Source organism: Lithobates pipiens, unplaced genomic scaffold, assembly GCF_037356315.1.
Source record: "Lithobates pipiens isolate NorthernLeopardFrog02 unplaced genomic scaffold, aLitPip1_a1.2 Scaffold_18, whole genome shotgun sequence".
Taxonomy (NCBI): Eukaryota; Metazoa; Chordata; class Amphibia; order Anura; family Ranidae; genus Lithobates; species Lithobates pipiens.
Genome location: NW_027507758.1, coordinates 333331794 through 333350046, shown reverse-complemented (window position 1 = coordinate 333350046; position 18253 = coordinate 333331794). Strand labels below are relative to the sequence as shown.

Sequence of the window (18253 nt, the reverse complement as noted above, 5' to 3'; positions counted from 1 at the left end):
TTGCATGACTGTTAAGGGCGACCTCCATTAATTGTTAAAGGTTTTCTTTGATGGATAAAAAAAATTAAAATAAATAAAAAAGTATTAAAATGGAAAGTTACCTTACTTGGAGAAAACATTGCTTTTGGATGCCTGACCTCTAGGGCTCAGAGTATCACATGACCAAAGTTTAACCAGGGGCACATTAACTCTTTGCATACGTCTATATACAGCTTTAAATCTTTTTGTTGACTTTACGTTTTTATATTCACTGCATTTTGTTTATATACTGTACAGTAGTCATACGGCCAGAGTGCTAGGTATGTTCAGATATCAGATTAAATAAGTATAGTCTATAACAGTGATTCTCAACCAGAGTACCGCAAAACCCTAGGGTTCCTCCAGAGGTTGCTAGGGGTTCCTTTAGCATTGGGCCATTTCTGCCTCTCAGATAAGTTCCCACTGACACCATTGATCTTTTTAGCCATCTGTAAGGAGGTAATTGTTTCCAATGACCACAAGTGTAAGGACCATTCTTCCCACTGACCATCACACTAATGTATCATGAGTTGTATGTTTCAAATTTTTAGCAGGGGTTCCCTGAGACCGGAGAACTATTTCAAGGGTTCCTCTGTGTTGAAAGGTTGAGAAAGACTGATCTATACTGTTACTATCTAAATTCTATGGCCAACACTGTGCAACTCATTGCTACTGGCAAGTCAGCATCTTTTTCCAGTGCTGGGCATCTATTACTGTGGGATGTGCTCACTCTAATCAATCCTGCCAAGAAACAAAGCCTAGTTGTTTAACCACTTAAGGACCGACGTATTGCCATTGTACGTCATCGCAATGGCACAGGCAGGCACAAGCACGTACATGTACGTGCCTGCCTTCCAGCGGGTGGGGGGTCCGATCGGACCCCCTCCCACTGGATACGGCGGTCCGGTTCGCTGCAGGAGCGATCCGTGATGAGGGGGTGGCCGCTGGTTTCTGGCCACCCCCTCTCGATCGCTCCTGGCCAATGAGAAGCTTCCTCCCACTGTGTATTGTATACACAGGAAGGAGGAAGTGATGTCATTCTCCTCGGGGCGGTCTTTTTGACCGGACTACGAGGAGAAGACAGAAAGTAAGTACACCAAACACTACACTGACATGTAGGTACACACAGGCACACAAACCCCCCCGATCACCACCCCCCCCCCAGTCACAGTGTCACTGATTGCAGTGATAATTTATTTACTGATCACTGCATTCAGTGTCAGTTGTAAAAGTAAAAAAACTGTCAGGGCAGTTAGTGTTAGGTCCAGGGTAGCCCCCTATCACCCCCCAATAAAGGTTTAACCTCCGATTGCCCCTAGAGTTAACTCTTTCACCCCCTTTTGCGAGTGTCACTAAGCGATCATTTTTCTGATCGCTGCATTAGCGTCACTGATGTCCCTAGGTAGCTAGTTATCTTTTTAGGTTCACCGCCAGGTTTTTATAGCGCTATGTACCCCGATATACTAACCAATAATGGTTTTAACCCCCTGATTGCCCCTAGATAACCCTTTCACCAGCGATCACAGTATAAGTGTCACTGGCGATGCTGGTTAGCCAGTTAGTTATTTAGGTTCCCCGTCAGGTTTTTATATAGCGCCAGGGACTCCCATATACTACCTAATAAAAATTTGAACCCCCTGATTGCCCCTAGTTAACCCTTTCACCAGTGATCACCATATAAGTGTTACGGGTGACTCTGGTTAGTTTGCTTTTTATAGCATCAGGGCACCCACCATTTATTACCCAATAAAGGTTTAACCCCCTGATCATCCGGCGGGTGATATCAATTGGGTTTTAGGGTCAGGGTCTGCGTCGCCCCAGGCAGCGCTAGGTTAGTGCCAGTACCGCCAACACCCACACGCAAAGCATACACCTCCCGTAGTGGTATAGTATCTGAACAGATCAATATCTGATCTGATCTATACTAGCGTCCCCAGCAGTTTAGGGTTCCAAAAAAACGCATTGTTAGCGGGATCAGCCCAGATACCTGCTAGCACCTGCGTTTTGCCCCTCTGCCCAGCCCACCCAAGTGCAGTATCGATCGATCACTGTCACTTACAAAACACTAAACACATAACTGCAGCGATCGCAGAGTCAGGCCTGATCCCTACGATCGCTAACAGTTTTTTTGGTAGCATTTTATATTTAAATCCGGAAGGCAGTGCTTGGTTTTCGGGGTCCCGTACGTGGCTAGGCTCCCAAAAAGTCCCCCACATGTGGTATCCCCGTACTTCGGGAGAAGCAGCAGAATTTATTTTGGGGTGTAATTTGACTTTTGCCCATAGCATGTGTGAGTAATATATCATTTAGTGACAACTTTGTGCAAAAAAAAAAAAATTGTAACATTCCTGCAACTTGTGGCAAAATATAAAATATTTCATGAACTCAACATGCCTCTCAGTAAATAGCTTGGGGTGTCTACTTTCCAAAATGGGGTCATTTGGAGGGGTTGTGTGTTATTTTGGCATTTTATGGCCTTCGAAACTGTGATAGGTAGTGAGGAGTGAAATCAAAAATTGGCACCCTTAGAAACCCTGAAGGCAGTGATTGGTTTTTGGGGTGCCGTACGCAGCTAGACTCCCAAAAAGTCCCACATATGTGGTATCCTCATACTCAGGAGAAGCAGCAGAATATATTTTGGGGTGCAATTCCACATATAACTATGGCATGTGTGAGCAATATATCATTTAGTGACAACTTTTTGTAAACTTTTTTTTTTTTGTGTGTCATTCAATCACTTGGGACAAAAAAAAAAATATTCAATGGGCTCAACATGCCTCTCCACAATCTCTCCACATCTCCTCTCCACTTCCTTGGGGTGTCTACTTTCCAAAATGGGGTCATTGGGGGGGGGGGGGGGTTTGTACTGCCCTGTCATTTTAGCACCTCAAGAAATGAGGCAGTCGTAAATTAAAAGCTGTGTAAATTCCAGAAAATGTACTCTAGTTTGTAGACGCTATAACTTTTGCGCAAACCAATAAATATACGCTTACTGACATTTTTTTTACTAAAGACATGTGGCTGAATAAATTTTGCCCTAAATGTTTGACTAAAATTGAGTTTATTCGATTTTTCTTATAACAAAAAGTAGAAAATATCATTTTTTCTCAAAATTTTCAGTCTTTTTCCATTTATATCGCAAAAAATAAAAAATCGCAGAGGCAATCAAATACCATCAAAAGAAAGCTCTATTTGTGGGAAGAAAAAGACGCAAGTTTCGTTTGGGTACAACATTGCATGACCGCGCAATTACCAGTTAAATCAGTGCAGTGCGAAATTGTAAAAAGACCTCTGGTCCTTAGGGTGTTTATTGTTCCGGGGCTGAAGTGGTTAAGGGCTCATGCACACTGCAGCTCAGAAAAGTGCAAAAAAGCGGCTCCTACAGGCTTTGGAGCTTTTTTTCTGCCTGGAAACTCCCCTCCACATCAGCCAATGTGTCCATGCACACTATGGCTTTTTCAGTAGTTTTAAAGGCCTAATGTTCTTACAGGGAGAAATCCCCGCACCAAACTCATGTTTTTTGAGAGGAACTTTCTAGCAGAAAAGACATCCAAGTGCCCAAAAACGCGCTTAAAAAAAAAAGCGCACAAGCTTTTTCAAACTTAAATAAAAGCAGCTTTTTTTTTTTTAAACTGCGTTGTGCATGAGCCCTAAATCACGTTTCAAGACTCCATGACAATTTTTAGAGAGCAGCTTCCGAATTAAACAATGATCTCTTGAAAGCTGTGTGGCAAAGTGTGACTACATACGATGACAGGGAACAGGAGACAAGCATATATAAGATACAAGCTTTTGCTCAGAAGGTTGAAAATTAGAAAGCCCACTTAAGTCTTATGACGATGTCCCAGAACAGGCACGCAGTGCGGCGGCCGCGCCGTGTTGCTTGGGCACGGCGCAACCCCGATCTCTGGAAAAAGCTGTGCTATGTCCGATCGTAGCCGGTTACATGTAGACAAGGAAGTGCCGGTAATCAGCGTTCCTCGCCTCACACTGACAGAGTGTTTGGCGAGGATAGCCGATCAGCGACATCTCCATGCAGGGCAGACATCTAGGAATGTAATCGGTATTGCAAAATAATGTCACAAATGCAGGCTATCAGTGCTGCCCATCAGTGCCCACCCGTGGCACCTATCCATGCCCATAAGTGCATCATTAGTGCCCAATAAGTGCCACCTCAATGCCCATCAGTTCAGCCCATCAGTGGCGCCTCATCAGCACACATCAGTGAAGGCGAAAAATGACTTGGTTACAAAATTTACGGAAAAAATAAAAAATAGAAATCTTCTCTTCAAGAAAAAAAAAAAAATAAACACAGCAGTGATTAAATACCACCAAAAGAAAGCTATTTTTGTGAAGGAAATGATAAAAAAAAAAAAAAAAAAAAAAAAGGTTTGGGTACAGTGTAGCACAACTGCGCCATTGTCATTGAAAGTGTGACAGTGCTGAGAGCTGAAAAATGGCTTGAGCAGGAAGGGGGTTTAGGTGCCCAGTAGGCAAGGTGAATGAAGCTATAGGAATGGAGGCACTATTTAAATATGCTTGCTTACAATCGGGTATGTCCAACATTGTGTATGCCAGCTTCGCTAAAGTGGAGCTGTACAACTATTGCTATACTGGTATGAGAGATGCGGCCGCCAACTGCCTGCTCCTCCTCACTGCTCTGTCTTTTCACAGAAGGCTTTGTATTTTGTAAATGGGGTCACATAATAGAAAGCCTTCCATGACTTGACAAAGAAGAGAGGAGAGAGGTGGGCAGAGCTGAAAGTCCAGCATTGGAATGCTTAAAGTATAGCAATAGTTCAGTAAAAACTTAAAATATTAAGAAGGTAAATACTAGAGATGGTATACAACTTGTTTGTTTGTCTTAACCCATTGTAACCCAGCACATTTTAAATAGTGACTTAATTCTTGGATGACTTCTTTAAAGAATCAAGCACATTTCTGGCACGTCAACAGGTATTGTTTTTGTATTTGCAGGGTAAAGGGACAAAACTTAGACGAATGATAATACTGTTCTAAATAAGCTTATTTTTCCACAGAAGTTTAGACTACAGCAATGTTATGACTTTTTACTGAGTCCATCCCATGATACTAAATATGCAACTGCATAACTGTAAATCAGCTTACTTTACTACTACACCCCCCCCCCGGAAAGGGGGGGGGGGGGGAACAGGAAAAAAAAAAAAAAAAAAAAAAAAAAAAGAGAATGTCCGGACAGCCTTTTTACTATAACATGAAATGTGTAATACCACCCAGAGGCTGCTGGGTACAGCCAAGATGTGTGGTGTGAATGTTAAAACATTTCTGGAAAAGAATAAAAGGTGGAATGGTTGGATTGTTAATCAGTTCTATCACATTACACTAGTTTTCAGCTGGCTCCCTGCAGAGCTAAATAGTTCCTCAAACAACTCAATATTCAGTAATACAAATCCAAGTGAAAAAATGCACCTGCCATTGCTTTTGTATTCTGAATGCAGTTTGGAAATTATAATTTTTTTTCCCCTGGATATTTTTGGACATGTAGCAGTAAATGAAGTTGGCTTTGGTTGGCTCAGTATATACATTACACTCAAAGTTTATGTCACTCCTGCATTAACCCCATCCACATGCTTTAATCACATGAAGTTTCTTTCCACAGATGTGCAGTTTTATGGTTTCACCAACTTGTTTTATTATTTTAGCTTTAAATCAAGAGATAAAGTGTTAAAAACTGTCAGGTTTTACTACTATATTGAGTTAGGAAAAGTCCAATGACAATACACACAGAAATACCACCCCCCTCCCCAATAGCGAAGAAAGGAAAGTAAGGAAAGGCAAGGCTTCCACTCCAATCAGCTTTTTACAGTTGCCCGTGTCCCCTTTACAACAACTTTTCCTGCACTGGTGTCTGTTGAAACACTTGTAACAAAAAGTGAGGGGAGAGAAGACCTCCTAATGGAATCCTGGACAGCAGTAAAACCAGACAGCTTGTAACCCATCCCCTTTATAGCATGAGCTGCGTCTCACAATCCATCAGGCTCCGTTCACACAGGGGCGACTTGTCCAGGCGACTTCGCCGCCCGACAAGTCGCACTCCGTTCTGTACTATGGAACCATTCTAATAGGAGCGACTCAAGTTGCTCCGACTTAGAAAAAAGGTTCCTGTACTATTTTTGGGGCGACTTGCATTGACTTCTATACAGAAGTCGTTTTGCAAGTCGCCGCTGATCGTGTGCAGGTTGCGGCGCTGCAAGTCGTGCCGCCCCTGTGTGAACCGAGCCTCAGTGTTCAATTACTAAATTGGTTTGTTAAATAAAGTCAACGTCATTGTTTACTAAAAGGATTTTAAAGTGGGGTACCCCCTAAAAAAAAAAATATTAAAAGTCAGCAGCTACAAATACTGCAGCTGCTGGCTTTTAATAATCGGACACTTACCTGCCCCAGGGTCTAGCGATGCGGGGGAACGAAGCCCCCCCCTCGCTCCCCGCTCCGCTCGCGGCGCCGTCATGCATACTGTGGGCACCCGGCTGTGGCTTCACAGCCGGGCACCCACTGCGCATGCGCGAGCGGCGCAGGGCGCCGTGATACGCCGTACAGTCACCTGGGACACATGACAGGTCCCAGGTGAATGTGTGGCGTGAGGGGAAGTGATGTCACCAGCCCGGGCAATGAGGAAGGCAGATTACGAGGGACCCCCTAGCAACCGGTATTTAGAGGTGAGTAAAAAATTTTTTTTTTGCCAATTATTTTTTTTTTTTTTTTTTTTTAAGAATTTTAAGCAGTTTTAATTTTTTGGTGGCAACACCACTTTAACAATGTCAACACTCACGTTGGAAAATGAAAGCTAGTAAATGTGCATGGAAAAAATAAAAAATAAAAACAGACACACTCACATTAAAAAGTCTCAGTAGCTTTGTACTGCAGAAGATAAACCATTTTTTCCCCAACAGAACAAATAACTATTCAAAAGAAAAGAAAAAAAAATAAAAGTAAAAAAAGAAAAATCGTATCTGTCAGATGGAAACAAAGTTACATGGAGCTCCAGCTTTGGGTCAGGCTAACTGAAAGACATGTTAGCTCATGTGACCTGAACAATTGTGGATGCTGATGTCAGACTTCACTTTCACTGAACAGCCCGCTATCAGTGACCCAGTGCACTTCCACTTTTGCCCTAGGAAACAAAACAAGCAATGGTATCTGCAGATTCCAACTGGCAGGTATAGTTTTACTCTTCAGGATCCAACATCCTACCTCCCCATTCATTTTACTGACATTGATCTAAAGTCTTTAAAATTCGGTATTTATCACATTAAAACATACAAAGTTTTTAAAGCTGCACGAACACCTACCAAAATTGTGTGCATTGTAGTTCCCAGTGTTGCACACATGGTCGTATTGGCATCATGGCACATTGTGTTGCATCAAAATTGACTTGACATGTTATTTGCTGGGCATTACTGCTGCCCAAACACTTCCATTAATGTCAACGTAAATCCACTGCAAACGGCCGCACACCAGCGGAGATGACAACACAAAAACCCAAACAATCGAAAAAAAAAAAAAAAAACCAGACACAACATAAATTTGTCAATGCTCAAATTTCTTTGCATGTCCAAATGAGACACTGGATCAGCCTTTCAACCTTTTGAACACAGGAACCCGTGTGTGTATATATGTATATATGTATATATGTATATATATATATATATATATATATATATATATATATATATATATATATATATATATGGCTGCGTTCACATCCAGACCGCCCGAGCATTAGCAGTAAAGCGCCGCTAGTTTTAGTTTTTGCCCCAAAGGGGTAAACAAGGGGTTAAAAGTGCCTGAAAAGCACCACTGCCAAAGTGCTTTGCAGGCGCTTCGGCAGCAGTGCCCATTGAATTCAGGCGCTATTTTTAGCGCTAAAACACCTGAAAAGCTCCTTCAGTGTGAAAGGGATCTGACTTTCCGGTCTCAGAGAACCCCAGCTAAAAATTGCTATCTACAACTCATGATACATTAGTGCGATTGTCAGTGGGAAGAATGACCCCCTTACAGAAATCACTCAAGGGACCCCTATAGCAACCTCCAGAGGAACCCTGCCTAAGCAAACACTCTTAGTTAAATTTCAAGAACCAGAACCTGCAAGAACATGTGTGTGCTCTTGCTGGCAAAGCTAGCAGAAGATCCTGTGTAAAATAAGCATTCACATTTAGATGCTCAGTGTTTACATGCATACTGTTCTGCTAACAGTCTTATGCATAAAATCTGTACAAAGCCTACATCTTTTTGTTAAATAAAAAGCACATTTTCATTTGAGGACCAAGCTGTGTGTAGCACCTCATTGATTCCCACAGAACTGAATTTCGATGCATAAACTACCGTATACATCTAAACAGTGTTGTGGACACCCATGTGAATAAGCATAAAAAATTGTTTGTCTTGTGCTTCAAAAAAAAAAAAAAAAAAAAACTGGTCTATTTCAAAATTTCCAAAGGCAATTTTTTTGTGATTGGCCCTGCAAACCAAAACCACTGTCAGACCTATGAACATGGCAAAAATAAATAAATCCCACATGTGAAATTCCATGAAGGCGGCTGAACTAAAATACTTTGTGTGTCTCCCTGGGATGTTGGCAATGTGGTGCCTCGCCTGGAGACTTCCCGCACATTTTCTGGAGCTGTCCAAAGGTCCAACAAGACTGGGAGATGGTGCTGGAACTAATTGGAAAAGTCACTTTGACTACTGTGCCTTTGGCTATGGAGGTTTGTATACTGGGACTCATTGAACCCATAGTGCCATCTGCTGCTAAACGCACGATGATAAGCTTCTATGGTCGTAAGAATATTGCTATGCACTGGAAAAAGCCAGAACCCCCTTCCATAGTGCAATGGAAACACCTGGTGAGTAATAGTCTTCCCCTATACAAGGATACCTACTCACACAGGGGGTGCCCAAAGAAATACGACAAGGTTTAGCACACTTGGCTAGCTGAACCCGAAACAGCCTAGAGGAGGGAAGTTAAGTTGTTTGACAGGATTCTGCTCTCTCCTCCCCCCCGATGGTTTCCAGGGACTCCGATTTCGTGTAGGTTCCTACAGGGGATCAAACCTAATGTGCCTGTTGGGTTGGGGCTACCAGCGATATACCCTCACAGATGTAGAGTACTGAAATGCCTTCTTGCAATGCACCTCTTTATGTCATTCGAAATCCCTTTTGTATACTGTAAGCACTGTTATAAAACCCTTAATAAAAAAAATAAAAAAAATTAAAAATACTTTGTGTGTAGCAGTCAATGAGTTAAAATGGTTTAACTTTAGAAAACATTTTCAAATTAAGAACTGAAGTTATATCATTTTTTGAAAGGTTTGATGATTTAGGCAGAAGTACCCATTTAAAAAACAAAATTATATACAAGCTTTACTACAAAAATCCTAGGCTGCTACTATGCTTTTGAGATAAAAGAAACAACATGTACTCCAGTATGCTAGCCGAGAGCTTCAAAGACCCTGTACAGTAAACCCCACCAACCTAAGGAAGATCCAGAAAAGAGCAAACGCAACTTTGTGGTCTGTTCCACAACAGGCCCCGAAGGGATACTGCCCAGTTCCAGTGCCAGACCATCCTGGTTGCAAAGGAGGTACGGCGAGGAAAAAAAAAAAAAAGTAGTATTTGATCCCCTGCTGATTTTGTATGTTTGCCCAATGACAATGAAAAGATCAGTCTATATTTGAATGGTAGGTTTATTTTAACAGTGAGAAAACGAAACAAAAATATCCAGAAAAACGCATTTAAAAAAATAAATAAATTTAAAAAAAAACACGTCCACACAAGCAGATTTTAATCTCTCCATCATGGCCTAGGCCAAAGGACATCAGGGACAAGATTGTAGACCTACACATCGCCAAGCAGCTTGGCAAGAGGGTGACAATAGTTGGTGCAATTATGCGCAAATGGAAGAAACACAAAATAACTCAATCTCACTCAGTCTGGGACTCCGTGCAACATCTCGCCTCATGGAGTTTCAATGAGAACAGTGAGGAATCAGCCCAGAACTACACGGGAGAATCTCGTCAATGATCTCAAGCCAGCTGGGACCATAGACACCAACAAAACAATTGTTAACACACTACTCCATGAAGGACTGAAATCCTGCAGTGCCTGCAAGCTCCCCCTGCTCAAGAAAGCACATGTACAGGCCCGTCTGAAGTTTGATAATGAACATCTGAAGGATTCAGAGAACTGGGTGAAAGTGTTGTGGTCAGATAAGACCAAAAATAAAGCTCTTTGGCATCAACTCAACTCGCTGTTTGGAGTAGGAGGAATGCTGCCTATGACCCCAAGAACACCATCCCCACTGTCAAACATGGAGGTGAAAACATCATGCTCTGGGGTGTTTTTCTGCTAAGGGGAATTTGTCCTGTCCCCTTATCAAAGGAACGATGGGCGGGGCCATGTACCGTCAAATCTTGGGCGAGACACTCCTTCCCTCAACCAGGGCATTGAAAATGGGTTGTGCATGGGTATTTTAGCATGACAATGACCCAAAACACATGGCCAACGCAACAAAAGAGTTGCTCAGGAAGCACATTAAGGTCCTGGAGTGGCCTAGCCAACCTCCAGATCTTAATCCCATAGAAAATATGTGGAGGGAGCTGAAGGTTTGAGTTACCAAATGTCAGCCTTGAAACCTTAATGACTGAGAAAATCTGCACAGAGGAGTGGGACAAAATGCCTCCTGAGATGCGAGTAAACCTGGTGGAAAAAAAACTACAAGAAACCTCAGACCTTTGTGATTGCCAACAAGGGTTTTGCCACCAAGTACTAAGTCATGTCTTGTGAAAGGGGTCAAGTACCTATTTCACTCATCAAAATGCAAATCAATGTATAACTTTTTTGAAATGTGGTTTCCTGGACTTTTTTTGTGATCCTGTCTCTCACAGTAAACGTACCATTAAAATTATAGACTGATCATTTGTCAGTGGCCAAATGTACACAATCAGCAGGGGATCGAATACTTTTTGTTTTCCCCCTCACTGTAGGGGCCATAATTCGATTATATACAAACACAACACCTGCACACCCACACCCTACCCCCCCCCTCCTTTTCTGACACAGGACCATCTCCACTACAGAATTTCAGAGCAGAGCGAGGAGGTATTGCAGGTCAGCTCCCTCATACAAATACAATAAAAAAGAAAAAAAAAATGGGGATGCTGTGAGAGTGCCTGCAGGAGGCAGCAAACACAAGAACTGAGGGGCAGCCCTGGCAAGGGTGGACTTTTAAACCTCTCTGGGCTTGCGTTTCCTGTAAGAGGTGGAGCCTCTCATGGGACCATTCTGGATGACTTGGTGAAAATTATGTTTTACTACACCAATTAAAATTAAAGACTAGCAATATACTTTTGAGATATAATCTATTTTATCAGAATTAAAATGACTCAAGGAACAAAAGCATAAGCTTGCTAGAGACTAGTAGATTTTTTAAAGGAAAATTCGTTACATTTTTTTGTACATTCGATGACTGGATGAATGTCATGCCAAAGTACTTCAAAATGTTTTCTTTTAACATCTGATTTTGGAACGAAATGTAATGTCCAAAAAAAAAAAAAAAAAAAATTCACTGTTAGAAAGCCCACTAATTAGAAAAAATTAGCGATCATGCTTAAAAGAAAAGAACTCATCATAAAAAGTCCAGAAAAACTGTTTTGATGTTATAATGTAAAAGATTTCATAAACTCGCAACTACAACCCTGAGCAAAGCATCACCACTTGCATTTTTCAATATTTGTATGGCAAGAAAGTTTAGATACCTTGGCTAACAAAGTAGAACAATAGTCATTTTTTAACCCCATTTTGGATAGAGTAAAACCTTGTACACACGATCAGATTTTTGGCCAACCGAGCATCAAACCTTTGTCCGAAGGGCGTGTACCAGGAACTTGTCTTGCATACTAACGGCACACAATTGTTGGCCAACAAACAAACGTAGTGACCCAAGTGGAATTTCAGCTCCAGTGCCACCCTTTGGGCAGCACCGATTCCTTTGGACTTTTGTGTAATGGACTTGTGCACAGACGATACAAAAATTGACAACAGACCATTATCAGCTGAAAATTTACTAGCCTGCCACCCGACATTAGTTGGCTGAAAGTTAGACAACAATTGTCTGAAGAAGCGTACGAACGGTTGGATTTTAGGCAAACAGTCTGTCATCACACAATGCCCTGTCAACATTTGAATTGTATTTATGAGGCTTAAAGAGGAAGTAAACCCTGATGAGTTTACTTCCTCTTTCATACCCTGCAAAGGCAAAGCATAATGGACTACTATGCATCACTTACCTGACACAGGAGCCAGCGAAGTCGCCGCTGTCCCTTGTAGTCCGCCGCATCCATCTTCTTGGTGGGGTCTCGCAGCTCCGCCGCTGTCATTCGGCGAAGCCACGATGACATCACTCCCGTGCATTGGCATGGGAGCCGACACACGCGGCAGCTCCGTCGTTGAGAATGCCGCGCTCAGTGCATCTGTGCGCCGCTGTCTACGGCGCATGCGCCGTAGACAGCAGTGCCTGTTTTCAGGCAAATATCTCCTAAACCATACAGGTTTAGGAGATATTTCTTGGACCTACAGGTAAGCCTTAATCTAGGCTTACCTGTAGGTCAAAGTGGTTTGTAAGGGTTTACAACCACTTTAAGGGAGGGTAATAAAGGTTTAGTTTTGCCATCTTTGTCCCATTGGGGAGATTTGCCTTCACTTCCCGTCCCATAGTTAAACAGGAAGTGAGAGGATATCCCAACAATTAAGGCAATTCCTTAGAGATCCCCAGGTCACCAGAACTAGTGTCCCCATTGTAATATTTCCCTTCTTTTTCTTTTACTTTCAGTGAAAATGGTAAACAGGAAAAATAGAAAGAGGGTGAATCTCCCTAATGGGGACACAGAAAGCAATAAAAAAACTGACAGGTTCTAATCCGTCTCCACTCTCTCCAAAACTGAAAATAAATAAAATAAAGTTTTGCCTTTAGCTATTAAAGGGATATAGGTTATCCCAAAGGTTACATCTTTAATAAGATAAGTTAGCAAATACAGTTCATCACCTACACTCCGTATTTTCTGCATTAATCAATGCCTGACAAGGTACAACACTCAGCCTGGGCTCCTCCAGAGGTTGCTAGGTATATTAAAAACAGTGAGCCTTTCCTACCTCCTTTGATAACCACTGACATCTTTTTTAGCTAGGTGTATTCTTCCTACTGACCACAAATGTAAGGAACATTCTTGTCACCAACCATCATAGTAATGTACAGTGAGCTGTAGATATAGCAATTATTAGCATGGGTAGCCTCAAACTAGAAAGCCATTTCAAGGTTCCCATGTGTTCAAAGTCTGGGAAAATCTGCTCTAACACTAAAATATTTGTATTAGAAAGGTCAAAACACTGATAACACTTGCATCGCAAAAAAAATTCCACAGTGCATAAAACAAGTATAAGTATCCCCTGTATAAGTATAGCATATAAATAACAGTCAAGTAATGAACCCTAAAGCTGGGTACACACAGTTCATCCGAATATCAGCCAGTTCAGCAGGAGGCTGCCAATATATGGACCATGTGTACAGCTGTCCTTTTCGTCAGAAGCCAGACCAGCTTTTGTTGAAGGGGCATGCTGGAAAACCAGCGCCCGATGAGTGCTTGCAGCTCTCGCCATCAGAACAGAAAGGGACAGCTGGAGAGTTAGTACAGCGATCTGTTTTGTTTAATTCAGCTTGTTGGGATGAAGGAACAAAAAAAATAAAAAAGTTATATGAATGTGTGTACCCAGGTATTAGCATAGATAAGAGCTTTAAAAAACACTAAAGGCTGACATGACAATACATTATACAATTTTCCCTTAGATCTACCAAAACCATATGAGGTCAAACCTAAACACTTTCAACTTGTATGCAATCAGGCAGGTTCTTGCGCTACATAGTTGAAGGTAAATCTAAAGGAAATCTTAGAAAATTGTATAATATGTGGCCAGCTTATGAACCCTGACCAGGTAAGCCACAAAAAAGTATGCAAACAGTTCCAAAGATTTTTTTATGAAGGCCTAGTACACACTGGCCAAATGCTGGGTGACATCGGCTGGTTCAATATGTGTATGCCACCCTGTCCGACAGATGCCAGCCGTTTAGAAAGATTTTTTCAGACAAGCATGCTGGAAAACCAGCAGCCGTCCGGCTCCCGATCAGAACACAATAGCTCAGCGGGAGAGAATGCTGAACAAACACTGGTTTGTTAGTACATTAGCTCCAACCAGGGCTGTCAGGTTTTTTTTTTTGTTCAACCTGCTGGGTTGAAAGAAAGAAAAAAAAAAAAAAAAAATCACACACACACACACACACACACACACACACACACTAGTGCTGTGTACAATCTGCTTCAGATCATCAATGTAGTGCAAGAACCTGTCTAATTTAGCCCAATTGCTATGTAAAGCTGATTGTACAGCATATGAACAGACTGATATATACTTACTGCTGATATTTATAAAGGGGGTGCTTTTTTTTTTTTTTTTTTGACAGATATTTTTAAAACACTGACTACTAATGGTGACCCTGCAGGTTTCATTGAATGACAAATTTTATTTTGCAATCAATCCCTCCCCGATAGGAATAACTGTACGATAGCTGACATAAGTTGAAATCAACTAGGTGTGTACCAGGCTTTAGAGTGGTCAATGAATACACAATATGTACCGTACAATCTGCTATAGATCTATCTTCAACTATGTAATGCAAAAATCTGTCTAATTTGTTGGCACATATACGTAAAGCCGATTGTACAGTGCATGGTCAGACAGGAATATATATATATATATATATATATATATATATATATACATACACACACACACACACTCTGACATTTAAATAACAGTTTTTTGGGGGGGGGTTTTTTAAGACAGATATTTCTGAACACTGGCCGTACAGGTTTCATTAAATAACTTATTTTCCAATCGATCCCTAACCAACAGGAATAACTTGAGAACACAATCAGGCAATATACCACACACTGGGAAGTGCAATTCAATTGATAGTTGGAAGATATGATCATAAATTATCCATCCTGTTTCAACCAATTTCAAAATCTGATCAGTGAAAATATGATCGAAATGAATGATCGGCTCATCTTGGTGCTTTTGACTGAAGCACAACAAATCGATCAGCTTCCACCCTGATCGATATCACACATCAATCGGATAACAAGAAGCATGTGTGGCCACTACAAGACTGATATTTGTAAGCACTTCAGATATTTTGGAATGGGTTTAGGAAGGAGCAGCTCTGTTATGTAAAAGCAATCAGTTTTGAATAAAAGAAAAGGTCTTGTGACATAAGTGTGCCCAGCAGATGAGAGGGCAGTGGCTTTGCTCCTGGTGATGTTTTGCCTAGGTGTGTGGCATGTTTGCAGTGCAGTGCCCGAGGCATAGAGAGCCTGCTAGTGTATGATCAGCTCATTGCATGAATCCCAAGCTGGCTCCCTCCCCCTCCTTCCTCCATTTCTGCTTCCAGGGCTGCTAGTCCCTCCCCCTCCTCTCAGCACAACATCCATGACGTCTCTTTTATTTCCAGCACCTCCAAACCTCATCGTTCCCCCAGATTTCCTCCCATCAGTGTCCCCCCAATCCCACCCCCCACCCTGTGTGCCCTCAGTGTGTGCCCCCCACAGGCCCCCCTGCCAGGCCCATTCCCCTAGCATACACTACACCACAGTGGCAAGTAGCAGAAAATGCGGGAAATTCAATTCGCTGTGACTGTGAAAATATAAAGGTAATAAAAAACTTTTGCTGGGCTGACTCACCAAATTCTGGTAGGTCCGGGGGTGCTCCTTGCCCGTCCAGTCCACCCTCTTGGGCAGCAGCTGTAAAATAAAAGGGAGCCCGATGATGATGAGGAGAGGGGGGGGGGCGGTAAGTGGCCGTACACCTCCTGGTCGGATCCTATTAATGCCCACTGAATGTTTCCAATCATCATTTGTAGGATGACAGCTCTGCCCGCACCCAGCACACGGACAGGGCCCCGATCGGCCCTCTGGATGGCCTTGTAAGGTACCATCTGGGGGGGGGGGGACAGAAGCCGATCTGATGATGTGGGGGGTAGAAGATGAGGGTGGGGGGGCACAGCAGCCCCCCAAGACTGAAAGAATGGCTCGCACGCCCCCTCCAGATCTCTAACTGGGAAAGAGGGGGGAGGAGCGGCACGATCAGCCTTGGCATCCCTTCTCTCCTTGTGTTTAGGGGAATCAGATCGATGGGAGCCTTAGAATGGGGGGTGCAGGTCTAACATAAGGTGGGGGGGTGCCCTGATCACCCCCTCCCCCCCCGATCTCCGGGGATTCCCCTCCCCCATCCCTCTCCTCCCCCCCAAGCAGACTCCATACCCCTTCCTCACCTCCTTCTTCTCCACTTCTCTGATCAGGACCTGCAGAAACAAAACATAAGGGTCACCAAAACAAATCACCAAACCCCCTGACATATCGGGGACCCCCTCCTGCCCTCCTTCCTCTGTGTACCTGAGCTGCCTCCTGGCACGGTCCATCTTCCAGAAATCGGGCAACGAGGTAATAGAGCTCTGCAAGACACAGAAAGACACCGAGGGTGAGGGCACCGTCCGCCACATACATATATATAAAATATACATACATTGTTTATTGGGGGATGGGGAAGGCTGCCCGTACCGGATTTCAGCTCGCTGCTGGAGGAGGACATGATGAGGCGGCTGGCTGCCTACCTAACCTATCTACCTACCTACTATCCCCCTTAACTCTCCTCCTCCCCCTTCTTTTCTAGCCTGCACCGCAGCCGGAGCGGTTCCCGGGCCCAGCCCCTGGAGCTGTCAGGGTCTGAAGCAGGAAGGAGAAAGAGAAGCCTCCGCTCTCCACCATGCAAAGCCAGGCGGAGGGAGGAGGAGGAGGAAACAACAAGCTGTGTGTGAGAGAGCGAGAGAACGGGCCCCTCACTCGTTCTGGTATCCCTCCGCCCAGCGCTTCAAGAAGGAGATCATAAAAAAAAGTCCCTGCTTGGAAGCTCTGCTGGGCCGCCAGCGCCGCGCTACTTGCTCATGACTGGAAAGCACCTAGTTTTTTTTTTTTTTTTCTGTTATTTCCTCACAAAAATTCTCCTCACAGGAATGCTTTGTGTTTTTGTCGTCTGTCGTGTGAGGAAATGGGTCAATTCCACTCCTAGAACTCCAAAGTGACGTTTCTTGAATGACTTTTTACAGTGTGAGTAGAACGTGAAGCTGACAGTAATGCTAGACCATACACCAGTCGAAAAAAAAAAAAAATGATTTAAACGTGTTTTCATAAAAAAAAAAAAAAGTTCAAACGGATTTTCATAAAAAATTGTTCAAGCGCATTTTCATTAATCGTTAAAGCGCATTTTCATTAAAAAACGTTCAAGCGCATTTTCATTACAAATCGTTCAAATGCGTTTTCAGAAAAAAAAATCTTTGGAACGCGTTTTTGAAAAAAAAAAAAAAAAGCAAAACACATAGGAGAGGAAATAATATTGCCAGTGTTTAATGACCGAATTTTGAAAAATAAGGCCCATTTCACACATGCGGGGCCCTTCATTTAATCAGCTCAGTCACGCTTTTTCCAAGAAAATAAACAGATGAAGTTTACATCAGTTTCTCATCAGTTTTTTACATGCCCTACCAATGCAAAAAAAAGGACTGTTTGTCAGTTTATGTCTGTTTTTCGTCTGTTCCGTTTCTTTTTAACAGAACAAAAATAGGGCTTTGATTAGTTTAAAAAAAACGGATGTCGGCGGATGTAAATGGATGATCATCCAATGATCACTTCCTGTTTGGCTATGAGACAGGAAGTGAAGGGAAATTGCAATGGGACACATGAGGGGAAAAAAAAATCCTGACAGGGGTTAAAACAGTGATTAGCTAGTCAAAGTAGTTTTCCTGACAGACTCCATGGCAGCAACGTGTGGGTTAAGTCCCGCCTCCACTACCCTATAGGACACCACTCCCATAAATCTTTGCTCCCTGCCCATGGCCGTGTTCTTTTTTTGTCCTCCTCCGTAGGACCAGACGTTATGGTCTTTCTACCTGAAGATTGCTCCCACACGGTTCGGTTTGGCCGAATTGCGACTGGATGGAATTGTCGCATGACTCCGCTAAGCCCTAGCTACTAGCGGGGTATGGAGTGGGCATTGGATATAAGCGCTGGAGGAAGCCAGAAACCTAGCCACTGGC

General features: G+C 42.9%; 1 protein-coding gene across 2 annotated transcripts in view; it reads right to left on the bottom strand.

The window, feature by feature from the left end:
- Positions 1 to 16977, bottom strand: part of PHIP (PHIP subunit of CUL4-Ring ligase complex) — a 232351-nt gene extending 215374 nt beyond the window's left edge. The window contains exons 1-4 of one of the 2 annotated variants that reach the window (XM_077487347.1): positions 16722 to 16977; positions 16557 to 16615; positions 16436 to 16465; positions 15846 to 15905 (exon numbers count right to left, since the gene is read on the bottom strand). In XM_077487347.1, coding sequence (XP_077343473.1) covers positions 15846 to 15905; positions 16436 to 16465; positions 16557 to 16615; positions 16722 to 16752 — 180 coding nt within the window. In that variant the 5' untranslated portion in view covers positions 16753 to 16977. The remainder of the gene's footprint in view (positions 1 to 15845; positions 15906 to 16435; positions 16466 to 16556; positions 16616 to 16721) is intronic. The other variant, XM_077487346.1, reaches the window with a different exon arrangement.
- Positions 16978 to 18253: the final 1276 nt, after the last annotated feature.